Source organism: Thermothielavioides terrestris, chromosome 5, assembly GCF_000226115.1.
Source record: "Thermothielavioides terrestris NRRL 8126 chromosome 5, complete sequence".
Lineage (NCBI taxonomy): Eukaryota > Fungi > Ascomycota > Sordariomycetes > Sordariales > Chaetomiaceae > Thermothielavioides > Thermothielavioides terrestris.
In genome coordinates, this window is record NC_016461.1 from 1,065,508 (window position 1) to 1,088,111 (window position 22,604).

At 54.6% G+C, this 22,604-nt stretch overlaps 5 protein-coding genes across 5 annotated transcripts; 3 read left to right on the forward strand and 2 right to left on the reverse strand.

Moving 5' to 3' along the window:
* The first annotated feature begins 3,806 nt into the window (after positions 1-3,806).
* THITE_2120957 (uncharacterized protein) lies at positions 3,807-5,818 on the forward strand. The gene is made up of 4 exons (XM_003656352.1): positions 3,807-3,951; positions 4,103-4,431; positions 4,508-5,446; positions 5,523-5,818. The coding sequence occupies exons 1-4, from the start codon at positions 3,903-3,905 to the stop codon at positions 5,766-5,768; spliced, it is 1,563 nt and encodes a 520-aa protein (XP_003656400.1). The 5' UTR covers positions 3,807-3,902; the 3' UTR covers positions 5,769-5,818.
* Positions 5,819-7,242: 1,424 nt separating this feature from the next.
* THITE_2120959 (uncharacterized protein) lies at positions 7,243-8,817 on the forward strand. The gene is made up of 2 exons (XM_003656353.1): positions 7,243-7,630; positions 7,703-8,817. Exons 1-2 carry the CDS (start codon positions 7,382-7,384, stop codon positions 8,666-8,668), a joined length of 1,215 nt encoding a protein of 404 aa, XP_003656401.1. The 5' UTR covers positions 7,243-7,381; the 3' UTR covers positions 8,669-8,817.
* Positions 8,818-9,369: 552 nt separating this feature from the next.
* Positions 9,370-11,517, reverse strand: THITE_2120965 (uncharacterized protein). Its single transcript, XM_003656354.1, has 7 exons — positions 11,155-11,517; positions 10,928-11,002; positions 10,760-10,865; positions 10,597-10,707; positions 10,264-10,542; positions 9,939-10,188; positions 9,370-9,881 (listed from the first exon to the last, which is right to left on the reverse strand). Exons 1-7 carry the CDS (start codon positions 11,198-11,200, stop codon positions 9,522-9,524), a joined length of 1,227 nt encoding a protein of 408 aa, XP_003656402.1. The 5' UTR covers positions 11,201-11,517; the 3' UTR covers positions 9,370-9,521.
* Positions 11,518-13,977: 2,460 nt separating this feature from the next.
* THITE_61985 (uncharacterized protein) lies at positions 13,978-18,776 on the forward strand (the record flags this gene model as incomplete). The annotated part of the gene is made up of 2 exons (XM_003656355.1): positions 13,978-17,326; positions 17,400-18,776. 2 exons carry the CDS (start codon positions 13,978-13,980, stop codon positions 17,474-17,476), a joined length of 3,426 nt encoding a protein of 1,141 aa, XP_003656403.1. The 3' UTR covers positions 17,477-18,776.
* On the reverse strand, positions 18,060-21,076 carry THITE_2091571 (uncharacterized protein; the record flags this gene model as incomplete). The annotated part of the gene is made up of 2 exons (XM_003656356.1): positions 18,060-18,747; positions 21,069-21,076. The coding sequence occupies 2 exons, from the start codon at positions 21,074-21,076 to the stop codon at positions 18,060-18,062; spliced, it is 696 nt and encodes a 231-aa protein (XP_003656404.1).
* Between the last annotated feature and the right edge of the window lie 1,528 nt (positions 21,077-22,604).

The window sequence follows — 22,604 nt, forward strand, 5'->3', positions numbered from 1 at the left end:
GAGGTCTGGGGGGCGTCGTTCCTTTCTCGACATCGTCAAACCTCGAATGCTGCACTTGGACGCAGGAGGGCCACAGAATATGGTTACGTGAGTTCGACCCTCAAACCCCCCCGGATTTTCTTGCGAGAGCGGCGATGTAACCTGAGTTTACATACTGTGGATACAGTACACCATAAGGGTCATTGTGGAGGTATGGTAGGGCTGCAGACTCGCGGGAAGCGGAGAATTGCGTCTGTGGAGTATCCGAGCAGGCCTGATGGTGCTGGAGGGAACCCAAGTTGGCTTGTGCCCATGATCGTTTGAGGGTCCGGGGAAGCCATCGGGTAGAGGCCGAGGAGTGAACGGATCGGTGGGACAACTGCTATTCCAGATCTATTTATAAAAATAAGGCAGCATACCTGCGTTGGGCGGCTTCTCCTCGGGTAGAGCGCGTTCTCAATGCATGCTGTAGGACTTCCGGAGCTCCATGATCGGTTTCAAAGCTCATCTTGCAACAAGTCGCGGACACCGCTCTCCTGGAGCCGCCTCCGACAACGCCATACACTGACAACCCCATACACGACCGCAGCGCCGCCAGCTTCGGCAAGTGCTAACGCGGAGATGTGCAACTCTGGAGTGGGGGGATCGGGATGAACCGTATCGCCGCTTAACTTTCGGAGAGTTGCTAACTCAGGTCCACAATGGACGAATTGTGACTGCGGTGCGGAAGTACCTCGTATTAGTTACTACGGTAACAAGGCGCTGAGAGAAGTTGCCGCGGCCACCCATCTCCAACTATTAGGAAAGGTGGTTGAGTATACACAATAAGTATGGCACGCTCAAACGACTTGAAGTTAGAAACAACAAGTAGATAGCACGCTTCAAGGGTCCCAAAAAGCGGTTCTCTCATGCGCCTCGAGCCACTCGACCGGGCCGCACGAGGGGAGCTCGACAATCGCGGTCGGCTTTCTCTAGCAGTCACTCAAGTGACGTTTGCCTTTTGAACAATCCCGTATACTCTCATTGGCTGGCAACCATTGATAAGAAGCCTATCTCTTGGCAAACTGGACACCCCTGTTTTCAGCTCCGTTGCAAGGACCAGCCCGCCTGGGGAGCTGACTAACGTCAGTTAGTTATAGTTTTTCCAAATGCGTGCAAGTAACCCAAACGAGCAATCGTGTGTCGCCAAGCTTCAACTTACACCGGAGTCCTGGTATACACAGTAGGTATTCCGTTCGCAGGAGAGGCCATTGTCTGCTCGCCAACTCAGGAATGGAGTGCTTCGTGTCGAAATCTTGGCTTTGAGCGGAAACAGAGCATACTTTTGATGCTCACCAGGGCGATGCCTGTGCAATATCAGGCAAGTCTGAGCATGGTTGGCTCCGGAGGACTCCGTACCGCGGTGACCGTGGTATGTACAAACCTGGAAGCCCTTATGCCATTACCATTCTTAGTAGTTACCCGTAGTGTAGTGCAGCCAGCAAGGACTGTGAACCACTCGACCGTCTCTGTCATCCTGGGTAGCGAAGGGAACTCAGGTGCAATCTCACGGATTCAACCCTTCCGTGTGTTATTCCAGGCAGATTCTGTTCGCCCGTTGAGATGCCCGCGGGCCACGCATTCTGCATGCTCGTCACGGTATGAAAAGCTTGGTGTATAATAAAATGCCCCCCGGAATTACTACCAATGTGTGGTTTTATTCGTGACCCGCTCAGCAGCAAAACTGTCAGTCAGCGTGGTGATTCAACACCGGGATGGGCTCCAAGAACTCCACAAGATAAATCAGCGCCATCCCGGGCCCCGGCATGAAACTCGTCGAAGATCTCTAGAAAAAAAGTGGGGGAGGAGATAAGAAATCCTGGAGGGCTGTGATTCGCCAGCCGGACCCCTACGCTTGGTTGCAGTTTGCTGGTCCAGGCCCAAGAATGAGCCTCAACACAAGCTATTTGGTAACAGAAACAGCGGGCCCCACGCTTCCCGGCTTGTCGTCTCGCTTGGCTTACCCATTGCAGCCCTGTGAGCCAGGTCTCGACAAGGGAATTTCGCCGTCACAATTGAAGGCACGCACCGTGGTAGGTCGTCCGGTAACGGCGTCTCCGGATCTTGTCGCATTGGCAAGAATTTTCCATGGGGCGGTTTAATGTACGGAAGTCCAATCGCTGCCTACACTAATTCGAGTTATGTAGTATGGGCGGACCGGACTCAATGTCAAACTGGGCCCTGCACGAGAGCAGCTTTTGCAGCGGAATGGATGGGCGCATGTCTGCCAAGCTTGCGGCAAGGCGCGGGAGTGGGCGGGTGCCAGACCCCTGCGGCAGGAACAGAACCCGATCGCCAAGCAACCATTGGTTGGCCCTGCAACGTCGATGTCCCATTCCAAGGGATAGCCAGCCGCGAATGCACTCCAGATACACAGTAAACGCAAGACAGCGTTCATACCTCTAGGTTAGTTAGAGATGGGCTATTTCCGGGCAGCTCATGATATGTCGCCTCCCATGAGGAGGACAACCCAAATGTCTTTTGGGCGTGGGCGGACCCTCGCTTTTCCTCCCCTCCCTCTCTGTAAGCCCCAGGGCATGCCCGATGATGGGAGGACCCTGACGCCCTCAGCTTGCCAGCGAAGTAACTTGTAGTCCATCAACAAGTGGTCGTGTGCCCATAACCCCCCACCGGCGGCCAAAACGCCATGCGCCGATCGACTTTGTCCGTTGTTTTACACAACGTCTCAATATGGACTTGCAACGCAATGGGGTAATTCATTGTTGAAGTCAAGATCACGGCCCGCGGCTGGCCAGATGAGTGCGGTCCGGTAGTTATCAGGGCTCTTAATTGCGGCAGGCGGACTTCAGACTCTCAGCTACTCCATTGCGTCGCTCTGTCCAACCTTTACACTCCTCGCTGTTCCACTATCTGCTTCGCTGCCCTGCCCTTTTCTCTGCCGTTTTGGAAAGGAAGACATGTGACAGGCACAACCGAAACTTCGGTCCAGAACCACGCGAGAACACTTGTTGGAGTCCTGCCAAAGGCGCCCGCCCGCAGAGTGGGAGAGACCAGGATGCGGCAGGGACCCCATCCACCCACAACAACGCCACCCATCCCGGGTCCGCTAATTGTCTACCACAGTAGGTTCCTTGGTACCTAGTGTATGTTCTATTGTAGTGTAGTGTACACTCCTTTCACAGCACGGAATACATACTGCGGCACGTACATGCACGACAATTACAAGGGCCTCAATGCCCCGGGATGACCCCTAACCGATAAGCTGATCAAGGGCGAACAAAGTTGGCCAATTGGGAAGGGGGCCAACGTCAGACAGTTATGCTTTGCCGCGCATCGAGCCCACCCGATTGAAACGGGGAGCCGGGGCTGGCTTGTTTGCAGCGCAGGCGGCGGAACCCGCGTGCCCGTCGAACCCATTTCAGGCTCCCACGCTAAAGCTTTCACATGGTTAGTAACTCTAGGTAGTCACAATTGGGCTTATCCGGCCGGGATCGCTGCACACCTCGCCCGCAGCCTCAATGCATGGGGTACACCCCAGTTCTCGAGCCCTCAGGTTGTGCCTGCCGAAAAAAGTCCCCCGGCTCGGGTGCGATGCTGCTCCCCACTCTCATTCACGAGTACGCAGTATGTCCCGGTACACAGGAGCGCAGCCACGGTCCTTTTCGGCCTCGTTTATATATCATGTGCTGTCCGTCCCACCTTAGGTGGTTGCGTCCTCTTTTCTCAGTGATGTTGTTGTTTTCCCAGCCCGAGCAACGCTGCCAAATCCGGGGCTTGTAGCGACACACACCGTCCCGACCAAAAACGTTCATTTCTGTTTCCCTTTCCGAATCCTCCCTCTACACATTCGAGTCCTGCGAAATCGGTCGCCATCCGTTCACGAACCTCCGATTCCCCGTCCGCAAGGACCCATTCCGCCCGCCATGTCGACCACCGACGGCAGCAGTAGTGGAAATGCTGGCACCAGTTCAGGTAAGCCTCAGGTGGACAACTGCGTTCACCACACCGTGCGATGCCTAGATGTGGAAGGGGAGGAAGGAAAGGGAAAATAAGAGATCAAAAAAAAAAAAGATATAAAAAAATAAGGAAGATGCTGACATCTGCGGCCTCGTCCTTCCAGCAGACGACAACCCGAACCTGCCCTTCCGGGCAGGCGATCAGGCCTACATCATCGTCTCGTCCGCCATGGTGTTGCTCATGGTGCCCGGCATCGCCTTTCTCTATTCCGGCCTCGCGCGGAGGAAATCGGCCCTCTCTCTGATTTGGGTCACCATGATGTCCTTCAGCGTCATCGTCTTCCAGTGGTATTTCTGGGGGTACTCGCTCGCGCTCAGCAGCTCGGCCACCAACGGGTTCATCGGGAATCTGGACAAGTTCGGGCTGCGCAACACGCTTGGCGAGCCGTCGCCGGGGTCGCCGCTGATTCCTGAACTGCTGTACTCGTTCTATCAGGTACGGGGACGGTTCCGTGTTCGGTCGGCAAGCATGAGGCATCTGGTGTAGTTCGGGCTAACAGCGGGTTCGCCAGTTGCAATTCTGCGCCGTCACCGCCGCCCTGGTCATCGGAGCGACCGCCGAGCGCGGCCGTGTCGTACCTGCCATGGTCTTCACCTTTTTCTGGGCGACGCTGGTCTACTGCCCCGTGGCGTACTGGGCCTGGGGCGCCAACGGCTGGGCCTTCAAGTACGGCGTGCTCGACTATGCCGGCGGCGGCCCCGTCGAGATCGGGTCCGGCGCCTCCGCGCTGGCGTATTCGTGGGTCCTCGGCCGCCGCAATGAGAAGATGATGCTCAACTTCCGGCCGCACAACATCTCGCTCATCACCCTCGGCACGATTCTGCTGTGGTTCGGCTGGCTGGGCTTCAACGGAGGCTCGGCGTTTGGGGCCAATCTCCGCGCCACGATGGCGTGCTGGAACAGCTGCTTGACGGCCATGTTTGCGGCCATGACGTGGTGCCTGCTCGATTTCCGTCTCGCGAGGAAGTGGTCGTTGGTCGGCTGGTGCTCGGGCACGATTTCTGGGCTCGTGGCGGCCACTCCGGCCTCGGGAATCATCACGCCCTGGGCGAGCATCATCCTCGGCGTGGTGGCGGGCGTCGCCTGCAACTTCGGCACCAAGATCAAGTTCATCATCGGCATTGACGACGCCCTCGACGTGTTTGCGGAGCATGCCATCGGCGGCATGGTCGGACTCGTCTTTAACGGCTTCTTTGCGGCCGACTACATCATCAGCCTCGACGGCGTGAACACGTCTATCACGGGCGGCTTCCTCAACCACAATTACCGCCAATTGTACGTGCAAATCGCCTATCTAGTGGCGGCGACGGCGTACACGTTCGTCATGTCGGCCATCATCGCCAAGGCCGTCGACCTGGTTCCGGGCCTGCACCTGCGGGCCTCGTCTGAGGCGGAGCTGCTTGGCATGGACGACGACCAGCACGGCGAGTTTGCGTACGACTACGTCGAGGTACGATTTCTCCCGCATATATATCTCCTCCCCTCTGTGCGTTTGATGGAGTACTAACGTGGTTCGCAATAAACAGGTCCGCCGTGACTACCTCGCGTGGACGCCCGCCGAGAAAGATCCCAAGGAAGACGGCGTGGTGGTGATCCCGCAGCACGGCATTGCGGGACACCAGGACCTGGTCGATAACGTACGACTCCGGGGTCCGAGCAGCTCCAAGGCGGAGAGTAGCGCCCCGGCCACGCCACCGCCGGAGCGTGAACCGGAACCACCGAAAGCGACATTGCCGGTAGTGGAGGAGAAGGCCGCTGGGTCTGCGCAATAAGAGATAGACTGTTTTGATATTGCATGCTTGGTTGGGTCGGGTTTAGCGTTGCTTGGTCGGGTCATTTTTGGGGCATTTGGAAAACCTGGTTGGGCTGGGTCACCATTTTTTTTTTTTTTTTTCTTTCTTCTCTCGGTTTTGCATGGGAAGCGAGCTACGGCTACGGTTTGGGCGAAAAAAGAAAGGCGCGAGCCGCCTTGCACGAGTCTTTTGCGACTCGTTTTTGCTTCGGGGTTGTTCTTGGGAGAGGTTGACGTTGCATTTGAGCCGGCATATCGTTGTATATAATACCCCCGTGGCGGCTCCGGCTGCTTGTCTGTTGGCGTATTTTTCAAGTTGGGTTTCAGAGTTCAGGCTCGTTTCCCGGACGAGGCATCTGTGCGAACCCGAGGCAAACCGGTCTAGACGCCAACAATGGGCGAGATCGTTCAACGTCGGAGTCCGAAAGGTCATTTCCACTCCTACTATCTATCCCCCGGTCCGTTGTGAAGTACCGACTGTGCACGGCGATGCGACACTCAACAACCCGTGAAAGTGGGGCCGGTCCCGCCGGCTTCCGCTCCATTGCCCGGAATTGCGGGGTAACTCTGTTGTCCCCGTTCCCGGCTGCCGAGGTGGGAAAGTTCTCCGTCCAGGACGCATGCCAATCAAGTCAGCGCGCCAAGAACGTCGCTTCTGGTTGTCCATGTACTGGTCTTGTGACGCTTCCAGGGCCGCAATTCCGTCTGCAATACCAAAGGCATACATATAGGATCTGGTGGTGGGCTGTAGCTGGTGCGTAAACCATGCAAAAATATTTGCCGTTCCCTGCGGAGGAGAGCTTGGATAGGAGGGAATCCGTTATGTTGACCAAACAGTTGTGGGAACCGTTGAGCGCCGTTGCTGTTTCTGGTATCTTGTAGGCAGTCTCGCCGCTCTTTGCGGCCCGAGAAACTCTCAACCAGGCTGCCCTTTTCCCTGCACTGCAGAATAAGCTCGATGACCACAGACTTTCAACAGGCGGTTGGCCTGGCTTTGATTTGGCTTCGACACTGAAGTGCTAATCAACCCTAACCCTCACTCATTGCCCGCCCACCTTTTCCCAGTCGCTGGTCAAGCTGAGACAACGAGTCGGATGACCGCGGGTCGGGCGCCGGGGTCACTCACTCACTGCCTTCCTCGCTTCCCTACTTGCGTGCTATGCCGGCCGGCGTTGGATCGCGAATTGCCGAAGGCAGCGCTTTCTGAGACTGGTGAGGCTGCAGCGCCCAGGCTCCGTGCTCGGTCAGCCTTGCTGGGTGCCACGTGGGCGCAGCCTGTCTCGGCAACTGGCGTGTGGCGTGTGACCAGTCCCATCCCCTCCTGCGGTTATCACGCAGCGCAGCCGCGTCGCTCACTCTGTGTCTTCTGTGTCTGTGTTGGTTCAACCTGTGAGCGTCGGCTGTCTGAAGGCGTATCCTCTGTCGTTCGCTCTTTTTCTTCTTCTCTCCCCCACACTCTCTTTTCGCTGCTGCTCTCTTGACGGGTGAGATAATTCAACTCTGTGTCTCTTCCCTTTTGTTGCAGAACGTGCGCAGCAGCGTGGCCTCGACCCCTCCTCCTCAGTTGCTTCGAAGCGTATTCGTCTGCAAACGATGAGCTTCATCAGCCGCCTCGGCCTTTGGCCGCAGACGGGGACCAATAGTACTGGCCTCATCGTAGCAAGCACGGCAATCGCAACAGCTGCGGTGCTTTCACTCCTCCGGAGCTATCTGTGGCCGACGCCGCCCAAGATCGACCGCTCGCCGCTCCGGACCGTTCTGCCCACGCTCTCGCCAGACGAGCTCAACAGGCTCGAGTACAAGCCCGACAGTTTTCCCGGCGCCCGGGATGTCGAGACACCGGCAAGCCATATCTGTATCCCCCCACCCCTGTCCGAGGCTTCTTGTTAACAGTATCTTGATGCTTCTGTTCAGTACGGCTCCATCCGCGTGTACGAATGGGGCCCGCTGACCGGCGAGAAGGTCGTCTTCGTCCACGGCATCAGCACCTCGTGCATGACCCTGAGCAAGCTGGCCCACGCCCTGGTGAACGAGAAGGGCTGTCGCGTCATGCTCTTCGACCTGTTTGGCCGCGGCTTCTCCGATAACCCCTCCGATCTCCCCCACGACGCCCGTCTCTACACCACCCAGATCTTGATCGCGCTGGCGTCGTCCACCGAGATATCCTGGACCGGGCCGAATGCCTTCAAGCTGGTAGGCTATTCCCTCGGCGGCGGCATCGCCGTCCACTTCGCAACCGCCTTTCCGCACCTCGTCTCCTCGCTCGTCCTGCTCGCCCCCGCCGGCCTCATCCGCCCTGAATCCTTCGGCGCTCTCTCACGCGCGGTGTTCACCTCGGGCCTCGTCCCGCCCAGGCTGCTGGCCTGGATCACCCGCCAGCGGCTCAAGAAGCCCATCCGCGAGAGCGGCAAGCGGAGCAACGGCGGCGGCAGCCGAACCCCAGCCTCGCGACCCGACCCCGTGGCCGCGTCCCTCTCCGAAACCGCCCCGCTCCTGGGTGGTCCGGGCGGCGGCGGGAGCCGGCCGGAACCGCGCAACGCGCTCGAGCAGCGCGTCCTCCGCGACGTGCACTGGCAGCTCGCCCACCACGCCGGCTTCGTGCCGGCCTTCATGTCGTGCATCCGCCACGCGCCCCTCGTGGGCCAGCACGCCGCCTGGGCGAAGCTCGCCGACCGCGCGCCGGGCACGACCGTCATCATCCTCGGCGAGGGCGATGAGATCATCGACCCGGTCGAGTACGTGCACGACGCGCGGCCGCTGGTGGGCGGGCCGGAGAAGGTGGCATGGGCGGTTGTCCCGGGAGGCCACGACTTCCCCATGACGTCTGCGGAGGACACGCTGGCGGAGATGTACAAGGCGTGGGGGTGGCCGTTATTTTGATGAGAGAGGGTTGGTGGGATACGCGGGGATTGTGAAGGAACTGATCTGCCGGCTGGGCTTTTGGTATATCCACGAGCGTTGGAGCTGTCATTGTTTTCTAGACCGAGCGAGCGTGCGAGCAATTACCAGTACCGGCACCGCAATGTGACATGCTTCATTTCGCTGCTAGATAGGAGTTGACCCGTGTAGATACGACAGAAAGACAAACCCCATCCAAAATGACTGGGCTCTATGGAGGTCACCCAAATCAAGGTGCCAGCGCCCCCAGACCATAAAAAGGAGGGAGATAGCAGCTATTCACAACGCCTCACTTCTACGAAGAACCCGGCCAGACTGAATGCAGCCGCCTCTGGGCACCCGCTCGGTATTCGGGTCATTGTCATGCCATTTCATCCCACCCCAACCCCTTTTATGGTGGGCCCTCACTCGCCGCCCGGTACAAGGGAGGAAGGTGAGTGTGGTCTCGACGATTGAACGTCGCCCGGCTCCTCTATCCTTGGGCATCAACAAAATCGTCGTCCGACTCTGTTGAATCAGTGCGCTTGACATTGGCCGGCAGGTCTCTCTTGATATCGTTGTGGAAATCAATCAGTGGCCCGTCCTTTGCGCGGTTCCCTGTCGCCGAGCTCTGCGCCGTCGCTGATGGCTGCGGTGGCGCCGACCCTTCGTCATCAAAATTTATCAGATGCTCCTCCTCGGTGTGGTGCTCCTTCGGCCCGGCGCCAGGGTCAGATAGCGAGGGCCGGTGAGGTATCGCGTTTTTCTGATTGAATTTTTGACCCTTGACAATCGGGTAGATCGCCAGTATCTGCGCCGCTTGCTTCTCGGGTGTCGCTCCGTCTCTGCCACGGCGTTAGCACGTCACGTCCAACCGGTAGCAGGGTATTGAGCCGTCCGACATTTGGGCGTTGATGATCCACTCGAGTTCTTCCTCGCCCTCTTCCGGGCCGCCCGGGCCGCCCTTGACCCTTCTGAATAGCCTGGGGCGCCACTCCACGCCGTCATTCGCCCTCTTGGCAGCTTCCTCGCGCTGCAGCTCTTCGACTTTGGTCTTCTCCTCGGTCGCGAGCTCATGGTTGCGCTTCTTCACTGCCCGGGCCGTCTTGGCCCATAGCCGTTGCGATTCCCGTTCGTCTTGCTCCTCCAAGGGCCGGCATATAGGCGGGCTAGGTTTGGATTTGAGAGCGTTGAAGAACATTTCTTTGTGTCCGGTCTGTCGGCCCAGTCAGTTTTGGCGCTGCTGGGAAGGAAAAGCACTGGACAGTCTCACCTTCACATTCTTGATGAACATTTCCTCACTCCACAACCCGGAGAGCTCGTATAAAACTTCGCCAGTACGGTCATTCTTGATAGTGCCGCCGATGGCGTTATACGTGCCACTAACCCAGCCCTTGGTCTTGAACTCGATGTCGGCCGACAAGCCCGTTTCTGGACATCGGACGTAGCTGTGGTCCCCCAGCTCGTATTTCATCTTGCCGAAGAGAATGCCCCTGGCGTACATATTCGGCTGCGTGAGGGTGCTAGTCTGCGCATCAGTCTCATGGTCGCCAAAACCCCCTATTTTCGTTTTTCGCTTTCCAGAGGTGTATGCTCACTATCGTTCGCCCTTCACGGGATCTTTTCCCCTGTTCAAGATGGACAAAATGGCCGTCCCCTCCATCATGCTGGCGGCAGAATTGCCCAGAAACTTGCTCCTCGGCTTGAGAGTCCCGTCGACCCTGATATTGTGGCCCGGGACCATGTAGAAGTAACTCGACTTGGGCGGGTGGTGCGATGTCTGCTCGGCGATGTAATAGGCCCTCGTGTTGTCGGGGAACTCCCAGGAGCAGGTGAAGATCTCGCCGAGGATAGGGTTCAGGGGCTTCTTGACTCCTCTAGTCGGTGTTAACAGACCGTCTGTCGTCGTTCAGGCACGGAAAGGGACTCACGGGGGACGGATGTGCCAGCCACTAAGGTAGAACTTCACCACCGCGACAAATCTTTGGACGGGGTCATCAATGGTGGGAATGGGAAGGAGCATCTCCGGATGACACATAAAGCTGCCAGCAGCAGTTAGCGGTTTGACCTTTCTACCAGCAGGCTCGGACATACTTGGTGATCCGTTCCAGCATGCTGCGCGGCTCCAAGATGAAGGTCGGCAACACCACTTTGCTGAGGTCGGCGCCGGGCCTCAGCTGGGAAATGATATGTGACAGGACTAGATTTGAGTCAGCTATCCTCTCTCCCTTCCGGTCTTCTCAGCGCGCGTTGCGGACAGACCATTTCCCTGGTCGGGTTCCACGACGAGAGTGTCGTCTTCGAGAGGTTCCGTTGCTTCGCCAGAGGATCGACTGCCTAGGTTGTAGATGTCCGCGTTAGCAGGTGCATACACCTTCCGCCGTAGCAGACGGTCTCTCGGGCTTCCAGCTTTAGGCTCGCGGCCGAGGGCTGCCGGAAGCTCTGGGCCGAGTATAGCCCTGGAAGGAACAGGATCGCAGGCGACTCACTGGCATTTGAGGTCGCCCGGCGACGGCCAGACACGAGGCCCATCATCTTGAAGCGTCTAGAGCGCAAGCCTGGCCGCCCTGCTTGCGGACGGTTGAAGCTCGTTGGCAAAAGGCGTCGAGGAAAAAGTGGGGTAGGCGAATGGTTGGCTCGGGGAGGATGTTCGTTGGGAGACTTCGGCCGGAAGCTCCAAGGAAATACGCTCGATCGCTTGTTCCGCTGGTTTTAAACAGGATTGGAGGAAGCCTAGTTTTGGAGGCTTGTTCGGTAGGGGAATCACGTCGTCAAGAAGAGGCAGCGCTCAGTTCTTTTGGCTACCTACCAACCTGAGCTCCAGTTAGGTGAAGTTTGGAGCGAAATCGGGCGGGGCACTGCAGTGGAGGGGGGCGCAGCGCCAGGCCAGGGCGCGATGACGTGGGGGCTCCGGGGCCCCGGGGCCCCGGGCCCGGGCGACAGTGCGCTCACAGCAGGACTGCTCAATGGGGCACATCCCATGTGATCAGTGGTACCTAAGGCACCTCCGCAATAGGTTTCCATACTGGGCTGACGGGCATTATTGAAATTCAATTCCAGCAAATGAGAGTATTCGGGCATCCGTCCAAGGTGGATAGGAAGATACCTCTGTACTCGAACTCTCTCCCACCCATCAATCCCGTTTTCGTCCATGACTGGTCGCTCGCTGCCCGTATAGGTATATACCTATATAACCCACGTGGGCTGGGCTCGCATGTGAGTGAGCTCAAGAGATACCTTAGTTACTGGGTGTGACCAGTGCCATTCTGCGTCCATCACCAACAATTCTTGGCAATATCATGGTTGTTGGTCGCTCCCGTCATGTTCAAGAGGCGATGCCTTACTCGCTCGTGGCATTGGATTGCGTTTGAGTGGTTATACTCAAACTTGATTCATGCCGTTCTCATTGCATCACCCAAGAAACACTCCCAGGACGGACCAAGGATTTACAGACGGGCAAACAATGAATGACAGCGAACCTGGGGTGGAGTACCTTCCCTTGTCTGAGGCGCTCCCGGCAAATCGTGGAGTACAGTGCCACAGAACACCTGGGCTGCCTCCGCCAAGGTGGCATCGGCCGGCAGAGCGACCAAGACTGCCACTGAGTATGACGAGCCGCGGCACCGGCCAAACGGCGCGATTGTTTACCAGGAGTTGAGCGAATTGAGCGTCCAGAGTCGGAGCTGACCTGCTGGGCCCGATTACCAATGGAGCTTAACCCGTATTGTGCCGCGCAGATTGGTAGGTACGGCACATACCTACATGCACATACAGAGCACGCCATCTGCCTCTCTCGGCAACAGCACAGAATCCTTCGGCGCGAAATATCTGCTGGTTGGGTGCCGGCATGAAACCCGGATAACTCCCTGGGTAGTGCCAAGGGATCACTGCAGGTACCGGTTGTCCATATTCCAGTGTTGGCACGGAGGTCAATCTGGCAATAAGTACGGTATCTAGGTACCTCAGTAGGTGCTCAGTGGATTGTGGTTGCAGCACACAAACCAACGTGATCGTTCCCAAGAATCACCGAGGTGCTGCGCTTAAGAGACCAACCCTGCTAGTGCTGGGACCTGCCACGAGCAGCAGTAGGCGTTGTTGATGCTTTGTTCGCAGCCAGGTTCGGTGCATATACCTACGCACTTGGCACCAGGAGTTCCGCTGTAGTTAGCGTGGAGCGGGTAGGTGCTGATCTGCAGTCCGGCGGTTTCAGATCTGCTGCTGCCGAATGGCATTGTTTGGGCCGCTGGCCTCGCGCCTGGCTTGGACCCGAAGTGCAGGACCCCAACTCAGAGAGGCGGTAAAATACCACCCACAACTTCGAGAAGTCGCCAAGCGCACAATCAACTTTGTGCTGCAATACGAGCTCAGCTGTCCGTCGAGAATGCTGTGCGCTGGCAACACAGCCCAGCCCCACGCCGTACGTGTACACCACTACACTATTAAGGGTGTCGCCAAGCGAGCCGGCTTCGTTAGACCATCACTGCCGCCCGGAAAGTGTGGAGAACCTGGAAGTTTCCGTACTCGACCTAAACCGGTCGTCGAGCCTCGAAACGATTAGGTACCTGACCAACCTTAACGCACGGCGTAGATAAGGTACAGGTCATACCTAGCCCGCTTCAAAAGACAAGACCACACTACCTACCCGAGAAACCATAATTCCTTGACTCATTGGACCTACCTGACATTAGAAGGGAAAAAGACATCAGGCACGCCAGCAAGAAAGGTACCTTACCTGGGTCCTCAACTACTGGGTGGCTCCTGCCCAAAGCTGCGGTGGCAGAGCCCGACTCGGAAGCGTGGTCGTCCAATGCCCACGCAGGAACGCAGGAGACAGTGCTTCGCGCCCTGTTTAGGAAGTCGATCTCTCTCCGCTTTGCTCGTCCCTGCCCCGCCCAAGCACAGCCAACTGCAGCAACCTACCTAGGTAACGATCCTGTGGTTGCTCAGAGCTTTGTGCGAAGTGAGACGCCCATCACTTCCCCGCCGTGTGTCTCCAATTTCCCAATTTCCATACCTCCTACCAAACCTCGCAACCTCGTCCTGGTCGACCGACCCGCCATTCCTTTTCCCTGCATCGATTGGGCCACATGCGAGATCCGGAGCCCACCAGCAACGGGCCTGTTTGTGGGCAGCTCTGCAGTCAATTGTTGGGCTGCCGGGTGGACTGCCGCGACGAGCACATGGTTGCTCTCCGTTTCGGTCGCTGAAGCAGCGTCTCCTTTCCGCCTGCGCCTCACCAGCGTGGAGGTGGACAACGCCAGGAGAGTCCATGAAGTCGTCGTCCGTCCGATAGCTTCCAAAGGCCGATAGAAATGACCGAGAACGAGCCGCCTGCGCTCGCTGTGCCGGACGATGGCCGAACAACGAGAAGGGGCCGCCTGATGGGGAAGCTCTTTGGCCGCGACCGCGACCGTAAGGCAGCCCACGATGACGGCGACCTGGACGACTTCTTGCACGGGGCCCCCGACAAGCTGCAAGTCGTCCACGCGAGCCCGCCCGTGCTCACCAAGATAGACACCAAGACGGCCACCCGATACCCCAACGCGCTCAACTTCAATGGGCCCAGCGAGCCTCCGACACGCGAGTACGCGGTGCGACCCCGCGACCCGACAACGAAACCCAAGAAGGGCCTGGTCGTGAGATTTGCGGACACATACCCGGAGATCATTGGGGAGGGAGGCGACGAGTGCGAGGTTCCCACACTGGAGGTGTCGAGGAGCAAGAAGCAGAGATCCCAACACGCCGCCGGTGGCTCGGCACGCCCTCGACCCGCAGACGTTGGTGACACCATCCAGGATCCGTTCGGAGACGAGCATGCGGCGGAGCCACCCTTCAATCTGGGGCCGCCTCGGCGCACGCAAAATGCCCTCACCGCCGGCTTGGAACCCCCGGCGTCCGTCCTGCCCTCGGCCAACAATACGGGCCGATTTCTAGGCGTGCCGAATGCCCCCCAGGATGAAAGACGACGGTCCTTCATTGAGATACAGCAGGCCCAGATGCGTGAGGCCGAAGGGCGGGCTTTTGCTAGTGCAGTGCGGGCAGCCTCCGGGGACCAGTCCAAGCGTGAGCGTGGGAGTGCGTCGCCAACTTCGTCGGACGGGGGCTCAGACTCGCCTATTACCGCATCTCCAGATTCAATGCAGCTCCCACAGTCTCAGTCTTCTGCTCCGCCTGCGCAACCGCCGCAAATTCCCGCCAAAGCCCTCCCTCAGCGGCCCCCGTTACCTCAGATTCCGGTCCCTCCGGAATCGCGCGACATCCCGTCGTCCCACAATCCATTTTCCGCGACGAGCCAGCAGGCAAATTCGCCCGAGAGGCTGAAGAGGACTCAGAAGCTCGAGAACAGTCCCACAACGCTCCCCTCGGCCAACTCGGCGTTCCAGCCTCGATTTGACTCGCTAAGGCAGGGAACCAAGATCTCAGAAAAGGATTATGCGTCCCCCGTTCAACACCAGAACACCATGAGTTTTCAAGATGTCGTGGCGGCTGCCTCCGACGACGCTATGAGCGCGTTTGTCACCCGCACGCGGCACCTGTTCGAGCTTTTCCGCCTGCACGCCGAGAGCGTCCGACCGCTGGTCTCTTGCTCGCCACATGATCTGGCTAGGGCAGCTGTGTGGTGGTTTCTGACGGGCCGAACGGCGCTGGAAGTCGCCATCAGGGAACGGCCGTCTACACCCGAATCGCAGAGGAAGAACGAGATGGCAAAGCAGCAGGCTTACGCTGATTTGGCCAAGGGTTACTGGCTCCTAGAAGAAGCCATGCCTGAGGTGGTGAGCAGCGGGCGGAGCCCGCCTGACTTGCAGGCTGAGAATGTTCGAGGAACGCTCAACTCCAGCTTGAAGAAGCTTGCCGTGTCCATGAAGAGAAACGGTTTTCTGCCACCCGCAGAGGCCTTCCTCCCTCAAATGGTCGACAGGACCATCTGGCTCGACTATCCCCCGCTATCTCAAGACATCAAGCTTCTGCTGTGGGGTTCCAGTTCTGCGTTTTCCCAAGGCCAGGAAAACGCTGGAATGACCATATTAGAATCCATGCCACTAGGCGATTCGGCAACCACGTTCTGCTTTGCCCGTTTTCAAGTCGATGCGTTCCTGACGGAGCTGGGGAGGGAGTCACAGCGGCTGTATCTCCCTTGCTTCTTGTCGACGGTCAGGCCCCAGACCCAGCCCGACATAGCTTTCGTTCTCGCCAGCCAGAACGGTGCAGTGCAGCTTCGGGTCTCAGGCGACAAAAACGTTGGTCCGGTGATGGAGGACGTGCGCTGGCGTGCAGAGAACTGCAGTCTCGAGCTGAGGCTGCCTCGGGGCTTCATTCTTATCGTCCAGTGCACGCAGCAGGCCTTCACAACGCTGCGCAGCATGTACGAATCCAGCGCAAAAGTCCATTCGACCCTTTACCCGAGGCAGGATGAGACCTGCATCTTCAGGTCGACTCTCCGGGCGTTCCAATATTTTGACAACGACCCGCAAGCAAGGCAGTTTCCCAAGGAGTCGATTCCGAACTGTGAGGTTGCCCTGTTCGAGCGTTTGTTTAGGGAGGGGGCGGCGACAGGCCCGCGGACCTATCACCGGGGCTATCGCATCGCGGTCGTCACGGGCCCGCGGACCAAGACATTGAGTGGTGTCAACCAGATCTACTCTCCCCAAACGCCCATCCACTTCGGGTTCTTGCGGAGCGAGGCGAACCATCCTGCCCTGTCGCTCAAGTTTGACAACGGCCGGTTCAAAGGGAACATGGTCTTGTCATTTGCTGATGAAAAGGAGAGACTGCGGATGCATAGTCTGCTGATCGGAACCGCCCTGGACCGCGGCGAAAGCGTTTCTGGTGAGGTGCCCCTCCAGGCTGTCTGGTTCTCTGAGAGGTACGGCGACTCTCGCGACAAGGGCCTGCAGCTTCTCTCGACACTGTCATGGAATAAGGTCAGGGTCATCAACTCCGACAACGACGGCGACAAGCCCTCGTGCGTCCTCGCCGACAGACTGCGCGTCGTGTATGAGTGCAAGGACGGCACCTTAACCGACCGCATCAACGTCGCCCCGGGAGAGCTCAAGCTCCGACTGGACGTCCAGAACCCAAGCTGCCTGATGGTCTTCCGGCAACCCCAATCCGACATCACCGTGGCCGTCACCAAAGCCAAAGCGTCGCGAGACTTATCCGCCGGCGGCCTGAGCCAAGCATTGGACACCCTCAAGCAGTCGGCCACCATTCGCACCTTCATGTTTCCCAAGCTCGAGGATCTCCACGTGTTCCAGACGGCGATCACGGGCTTCAAGGTGCTCTTCGACGGCATTGCTTCCGCCTTCGCCATTTCGCGCCGCCGTATGGTGGTGCCGATCCACAAGAAGTGGGAAGCCGGTGCGACGAGGATACAAGTGGTGCAGCAGGACGGCGTGGCCCAGCTGCTTGCGTTCTTCGAGGATTTCAGCCACGGCGAGTGCATGGGGTTCCATCTCAAGGGCACCGACGTGTTCGAGGTGTTTAGCAGAGGCGGAAAGGCAGGGCTCAAGATCGACGATGCCAAGTTTCCACTACCGAAGGTGCTTGCCCCCGAGGTAGATGAGGCGCAGAAGGCGGCGGATGCGGCGTTTCTGTGTCTGGACTTGCCGGAGCTGCCTGGGGAGCATGATGACATATCAATCCTCTTTGACAGTGAAGCGGGTAAGTGCATCAATCAAGAATCGCGGCGTACCCTGTCTGGATGTTGACTGACGAACGTTTTGTGTGTGGGTAGAACGCGACAGGCTGGTCGCTTGTCTCCCGGCACCCGTCAAGGGCTCACGGCTACCCAAGATCAAGGGGATGACATGATAAGGAATGGAGCAAAGTCAGCAGTGAGCGGAGCGAGTGCAGCTGAGGGGATGCGTATCCTGCGATTAGATATGAAGCACGAGATACCCTCTGGAATCTACCTTGGGTTGTCAAAAGATCAAGGCCTTTTTTTCTTCTCTCTCTTTTTGTCTTTTTTTTGTTTTTGTTTTGTTCGATATAGTAGGCATAGCCTCGCGGGGATCATGCATAGCTGGATGTGGGAACTTCTTCATCGGGACGTTAGGTGCCTATTTACAGGTCAAGATTCTGCAACTCAGATCGATATTGTTTCCGCGATGCGTGCCCTCCATGCCACCGACGGCATGATACAGAAGATAAATGACAAAGACCATATTTGGTGTGTCCATACGCCGACGCCCCAACTCCGTTTGCAAGCCTGCGCCTGGGTTTCTGTCCGCTGCACATATCAACGACGTATGATGGACGCCACCGCCCCGGTGGCCATTGTTTTGGCTCTCAAAATCGCCAAACGAAAGGCAATACTGCGTTCCCGCACCCGAAGCGCGCCAGCTCAGCCACCCCGCTCTCACTATTTTCAGCCTTCAGCCTTCTTCCAATTATTTTAGTACCTCCTCCTCACCGGCTCCGGGCTAGGCGATCTCGTCGGGCTGCGAGACCGTGGCTTCATCTTAAGCCACTTCTTGGTCGCCAACTGCAGCTCCCTCTCGAGCTCCGGACTCGGGTCCTTGCGGTGGATGAAGTTGCAGAAGCCGCCGCGCACGCAGCCCTCGCCGCTGTTGAGCCGGCAGCAGGCCTCTCGGAAGTCCGTCACGGGACTCAGCTCGCAGTAGATGGGGCGGGCGGCGTACCAGCGCGAGTTGAGGGCGTCGCACGCCTTCTGCGCGCTGTCCTCGTACTTGAAGCGCGCGTACACGTTGCCGATCAGGTGGTCGTTGTTGTTGTCGCACACGACCAGCTCCTCGAGCTCGCCGTACTTGCACATCTCGCACCAGATGTCCTCGTAGAAGGCGTCGAAGTGGTTCTGCAGCTGCGACGCGTTCATGCGGTTCTTGGGGTCGAAGGCCGGGTTCTGGTACAGGTTCGGCATCAGGATCGTCTGGCTGTACGATGGCTTGACGTGCTTGCGGCTGCACCGGTCGCCGTGGCGGCAGGCGCCGATCTTGTAGTAGAAGGAGCAGTTGACTTTGTCCTGCTCGGTGCCGAAGATCGAGGCAAGGAAGTTGGCCATGTTTGATTTTGATTTTCGGATCCTGTGCTTGCTGCGATCAAGCGAGACTTTGGTCGGCGGGCTGTTGAACCGTGGTTGCTGCAGATGATCTGGAAGATTGGCGTTCTGGAAACAGAGCAGAATGCGAACAGGCAAGAAAATGCCCCTCCTGTCGATTTGCCACAAGTGGCTGATCAGGGCGCGTTGATGCTCATTGGCTGAGTAGCAATGCCAAGATGCAAGGCTGACGGGGTGTGGCTGAAGCTTCCAGAAGCCAGCCGATAACTGAATACCCGTGTACAGTGCTCCCCTGGTTTGTTTGTTAGTTTAGTACTTACGGTGGACCACAACAAGGGTTTGAAAGCTAATCAACAATGGATTATAAAAACTATATAGTACTTAATCTTCTATAGAAAAACAGAAGCGAAACAGGTCACTCTCAGTACCCTATATACTCCTTCTGATTCTCAATCACCTAGGCTAGCCACCTTAGCATAGAATGAACTAACCGCAACAGATAGTTAGAGGGCACTATATTCCACGCCTATAAAATAGCTTCCTTTAATACCTCGCTAATTAGCTAAATAGGATAGTTGCGTTCGATTTATCGCTTTATCTAAACCTATATATATTTAATAGAATTAAGGTCCAGAGAGTAGAGAGGCTAGGTAATAATAAATACACTAGGGAAGTGTTTCACTATATACTCTTTAGTCGACCTAGAGCTATAAGCTAGAGCATTATCCTGTTAGAGCTTAAAGGTTGGGTTTTCTACCTAAAATTAGTAGAACAAAGGAAGAATATACTCTTAGTAGGTAGCTAAGTTGATCTTGCCCTAGGACTTTTCTTACACTAAATATATACCCTTGCTCCTACTAGCGAAATAGCTCTAGAACATCTAGCCGTTAGCCTATTACTAAATTATAGCGAAGTCTTAAAGATCTTCATCTAGGAAAATAGTAACGTATTTATAGCTAGAACTAAGGCTATTAACCTAGGTTTCATTAGACTAGATCTATTGCTCCTAATCAATAGGGCGGAGGTGAGCCTACTATTAGGCAAATACAAAGCGTAGTTGCTAAGTCTTTAGTATAAGTGGCTATCGTATTGGTTAAAGGGTTCGAACAACGCCCTAGCCTTCTATTATATAGCAAATAGCGTAAGTACTATAAAGCGCAAGAGCTAGAAGTATCTTTTATATTTGTTCCTATAGAAGGAAGCGCTTTAAAGCCTTAAGTATATTAACGAAGTTGCAAATTAGTTCCTACACTTCCTTTAGAACAATCGGCACCTAGCTATACTCCGAAAACTGTAGCTTGTTAGGAGCGTAGAGGGCGTATTAGACTTGCCGCTAGGTAAGGTTCATCGCCTTAGCGATCTATAGCATAGTCATCTTAATATAGATATATAATGCCTTAGCGATAACCCTCTCTTCGTATATAGTAGATTAGTTCTTTTATAGAGGTACAACGGTAGAAGGATAGTTGGTAAAAGATAGGTTGGCTAGGTCAATCTATAGGCGCAAAGGCGAGGGCGAAGGAGGGGGGTCGAAGCTATTAGAAGAATCAGAGCTTGGGTAAGCTAGGAGGTCAGCTGTCGAGAGCTCCTTAGAAGGAATATCTAGAAGACTAGATTAACTAAGAAAATACAAGACAATTAGGGAAAATAGATATACCTACTAGGTAGGCCAGACTTTGTAGCATATTTAGTAGCCTAGCGCGTATTGAATACCTAGATAGCTTTAGCCTATAGTATTAAAGGAAGGCTAGGTTCTTTAACCTCTTCTAATTCCTTGGTATCGGCTAGGAAATCAGGGTCTTCACTGTATTCGTCGTCGTCGTCGTTGTTCAACAGTGGGTCAGCCTATCGCAGCTAGGACTAACTAGCTGGCAGTTGCCGTAGTATAATGGCCTGCAGGTTAGCGATATTGTCACGGCAAGGCAAAACAAGTGCTAGATAACTCGTAGCTGAATTGATCCTCGATTAACAAAGACTTCAAGTCTGAGGAGAGAGAGGGAAACTATCAATATATAGGTGGAAAACTATGCTCAAATACCTTAGGTAGTGCATATAGACAATTTGTAGTGGGGCTACAATTTATAATAGGGCTACAAAGTCTATATATTGTAGGGTAAGACGTGGTTCGCCTTATTAGTACATTTTTCCTTATTAGTAAGTCAACTCCTCCCTTCTAATCTGGAAGTCGACTCGAATCCTATAGATCTATCAACTTAGGAGGTTATATAAATGTATAGTCACGTAACAGGTCTATACGCAAGTTATATAACGGTGGTCAGTGTACTATGCCGTTATATCACCCCCCTCTCGAAAAAGCGTTATACCTATACAATGGATACGTTGTAGTCCCCTACTAGCTATTAGTAATTAAGAGAATTGGCTTACAAGTCCATTTTTTACGAAGTTTATACAATTGAGTTCTATAGAACTTGGAAATCTGCCCTACAACCTGCTAGGCTATGTAAGATGCTACATCTAGGCCAGTAGGTATACGAGGGAGCTAGGATAAAATGTTATCCTACGACCTTATAGTAGGTTCATATATATATACAACGTCTCCTAGATCGAGTTAAATTACATTGTCTTTTAGATACTAGCAGGTTATTATCTAAGTGTTTATTATCGAAGTAATCCTTTTTATAAGCTTTTAGCTATTATAGTAATTGCCAAGGTAGCCTAGCTATATAGGAGAATTCTTCGTAGAATTTCTAAAGGCGGTATAGTATATTTTTAAAATTAGTAGCGTTGTACTATTTAGGGTCCTTGCCCTAACCGATCTACTAAGTATAATACTAGAGTTTTCTTTTAAATATCTAGAAGGTAAGAATCTTTTCAACTTACTATTCTAATTCGCTGTCCACCTTAATTAGCGGCTTAGGCTAGGGTTCCTAGCCTAGTAACAAGTCGTTTAGTACCCTCTAGAGTCGGTCTAAGGTAAATATTAGGTATATCTTCTAGGTCTTAGGTAGCTTTAGCTTATAAGAGTAACCCTTCTTAGCGATAATCAGAAAAAGCCTAGCAACTAGGTAGTCGAGCTTATCACTTAGTCGGTTTGTCTACTAGTAGCCCTTTATAATATAGACCTTTTAACTAACTTTAAATTCTTCTAGCCGCTAATACTTATCTACTTACTACTTTTAAGCTTCCTAGACTTTCTATATACTTTCCCTAGCGAATTGGATAGTGGAATTGATTCTAAAGAGTATCTCTTAGGCTTTAGTGCAATCAAGCTTATCCTTAGCGCTACTAAACTCTTAGGTATACTTTTACTAATTATAGATTATCTAGAGGAGTATATTAGTCTTAACTTTAAATAGGGCAACGCTAATAGATAAGTAGGGTAAAATAGCTTAAGTAAAATCTATTATAGGCAGTAATTCTAACTAATTGTCTTAGAAATAGTTAACAAAGGGGTATAGACGCTAGTCGAGGTATTGATTTATAATTTTAGTCTACCTATCCGTCTAGGAGTATTCTAAAGAAGAGAGGTATAGGTTAATTCTAAGGATCTTATAGAACTTGTCCTAGAATACTAAGATAAACTAAGGTTCTTAGTCCAAAGTAATCGATTCTAGGGCTCTATAGATATACTAAATATACTAGTAGTAGAGTTGTACTATCTCTTTAGTAATAGTAGTCTTATAGTAGGGGAGTAAGTAGTTACGCTTCCCTAAATGGTTTACTACAACGAAGACTTGGTCGTAGCCCAACTTGTCCTAGGGAATTGTATAGAAGTCTATAGTAACGTGCTACCAAGGTCTTGTAGAGACTTCTAGGGGCTTAAGGAGGCCTAGTAGCTTGTTATAGGGTATATAGAAACGTTGGTAGGTCTAGCAATTCTAGATGAATATATTGATATCTTCTATTTGCTTTAGCTAGAAGTATTATCTCTAGACCAACTCTTATATCTTATTCCTACCT

Excerpts from the sequence above, each read along its gene's own strand:
- THITE_2120957 (XM_003656352.1), top strand. The coding sequence starts at position 3,903 with ATGTCGACCACCGACGGCAGCAGTAGTGGAAATGCTGGCACCAGTTCA. Across the intron at positions 3,952-4,102 it reads AAATGCTGGCACCAGTTCAG|ACGACAACCCGAACCTGCCC; the intron begins GTAAGCCTCAGG and ends TCCTTCCAGCAG. Across the intron at positions 5,447-5,522 it reads TTGCGTACGACTACGTCGAG|GTCCGCCGTGACTACCTCGC; the intron begins GTACGATTTCTC and ends CGCAATAAACAG.
- THITE_2120959 (XM_003656353.1), top strand. The coding sequence starts at position 7,382 with ATGAGCTTCATCAGCCGCCTCGGCCTTTGGCCGCAGACGGGGACCAAT. Across the intron at positions 7,631-7,702 it reads CCCGGGATGTCGAGACACCG|TACGGCTCCATCCGCGTGTA; the intron begins GCAAGCCATATC and ends GCTTCTGTTCAG.
- THITE_2120965 (XM_003656354.1), bottom strand. The coding sequence starts at position 11,200 with ATGATGGGCCTCGTGTCTGGCCGTCGCCGGGCGACCTCAAATGCCA. Across the intron at positions 10,866-10,927 it reads GGAACCCGACCAGGGAAATG|TCCTGTCACATATCATTTCC; the intron begins GTCTGTCCGCAA and ends ACTCAAATCTAG. Across the intron at positions 10,708-10,759 it reads ATGCTGGAACGGATCACCAA|CTTTATGTGTCATCCGGAGA; the intron begins GTATGTCCGAGC and ends TGCTGCTGGCAG.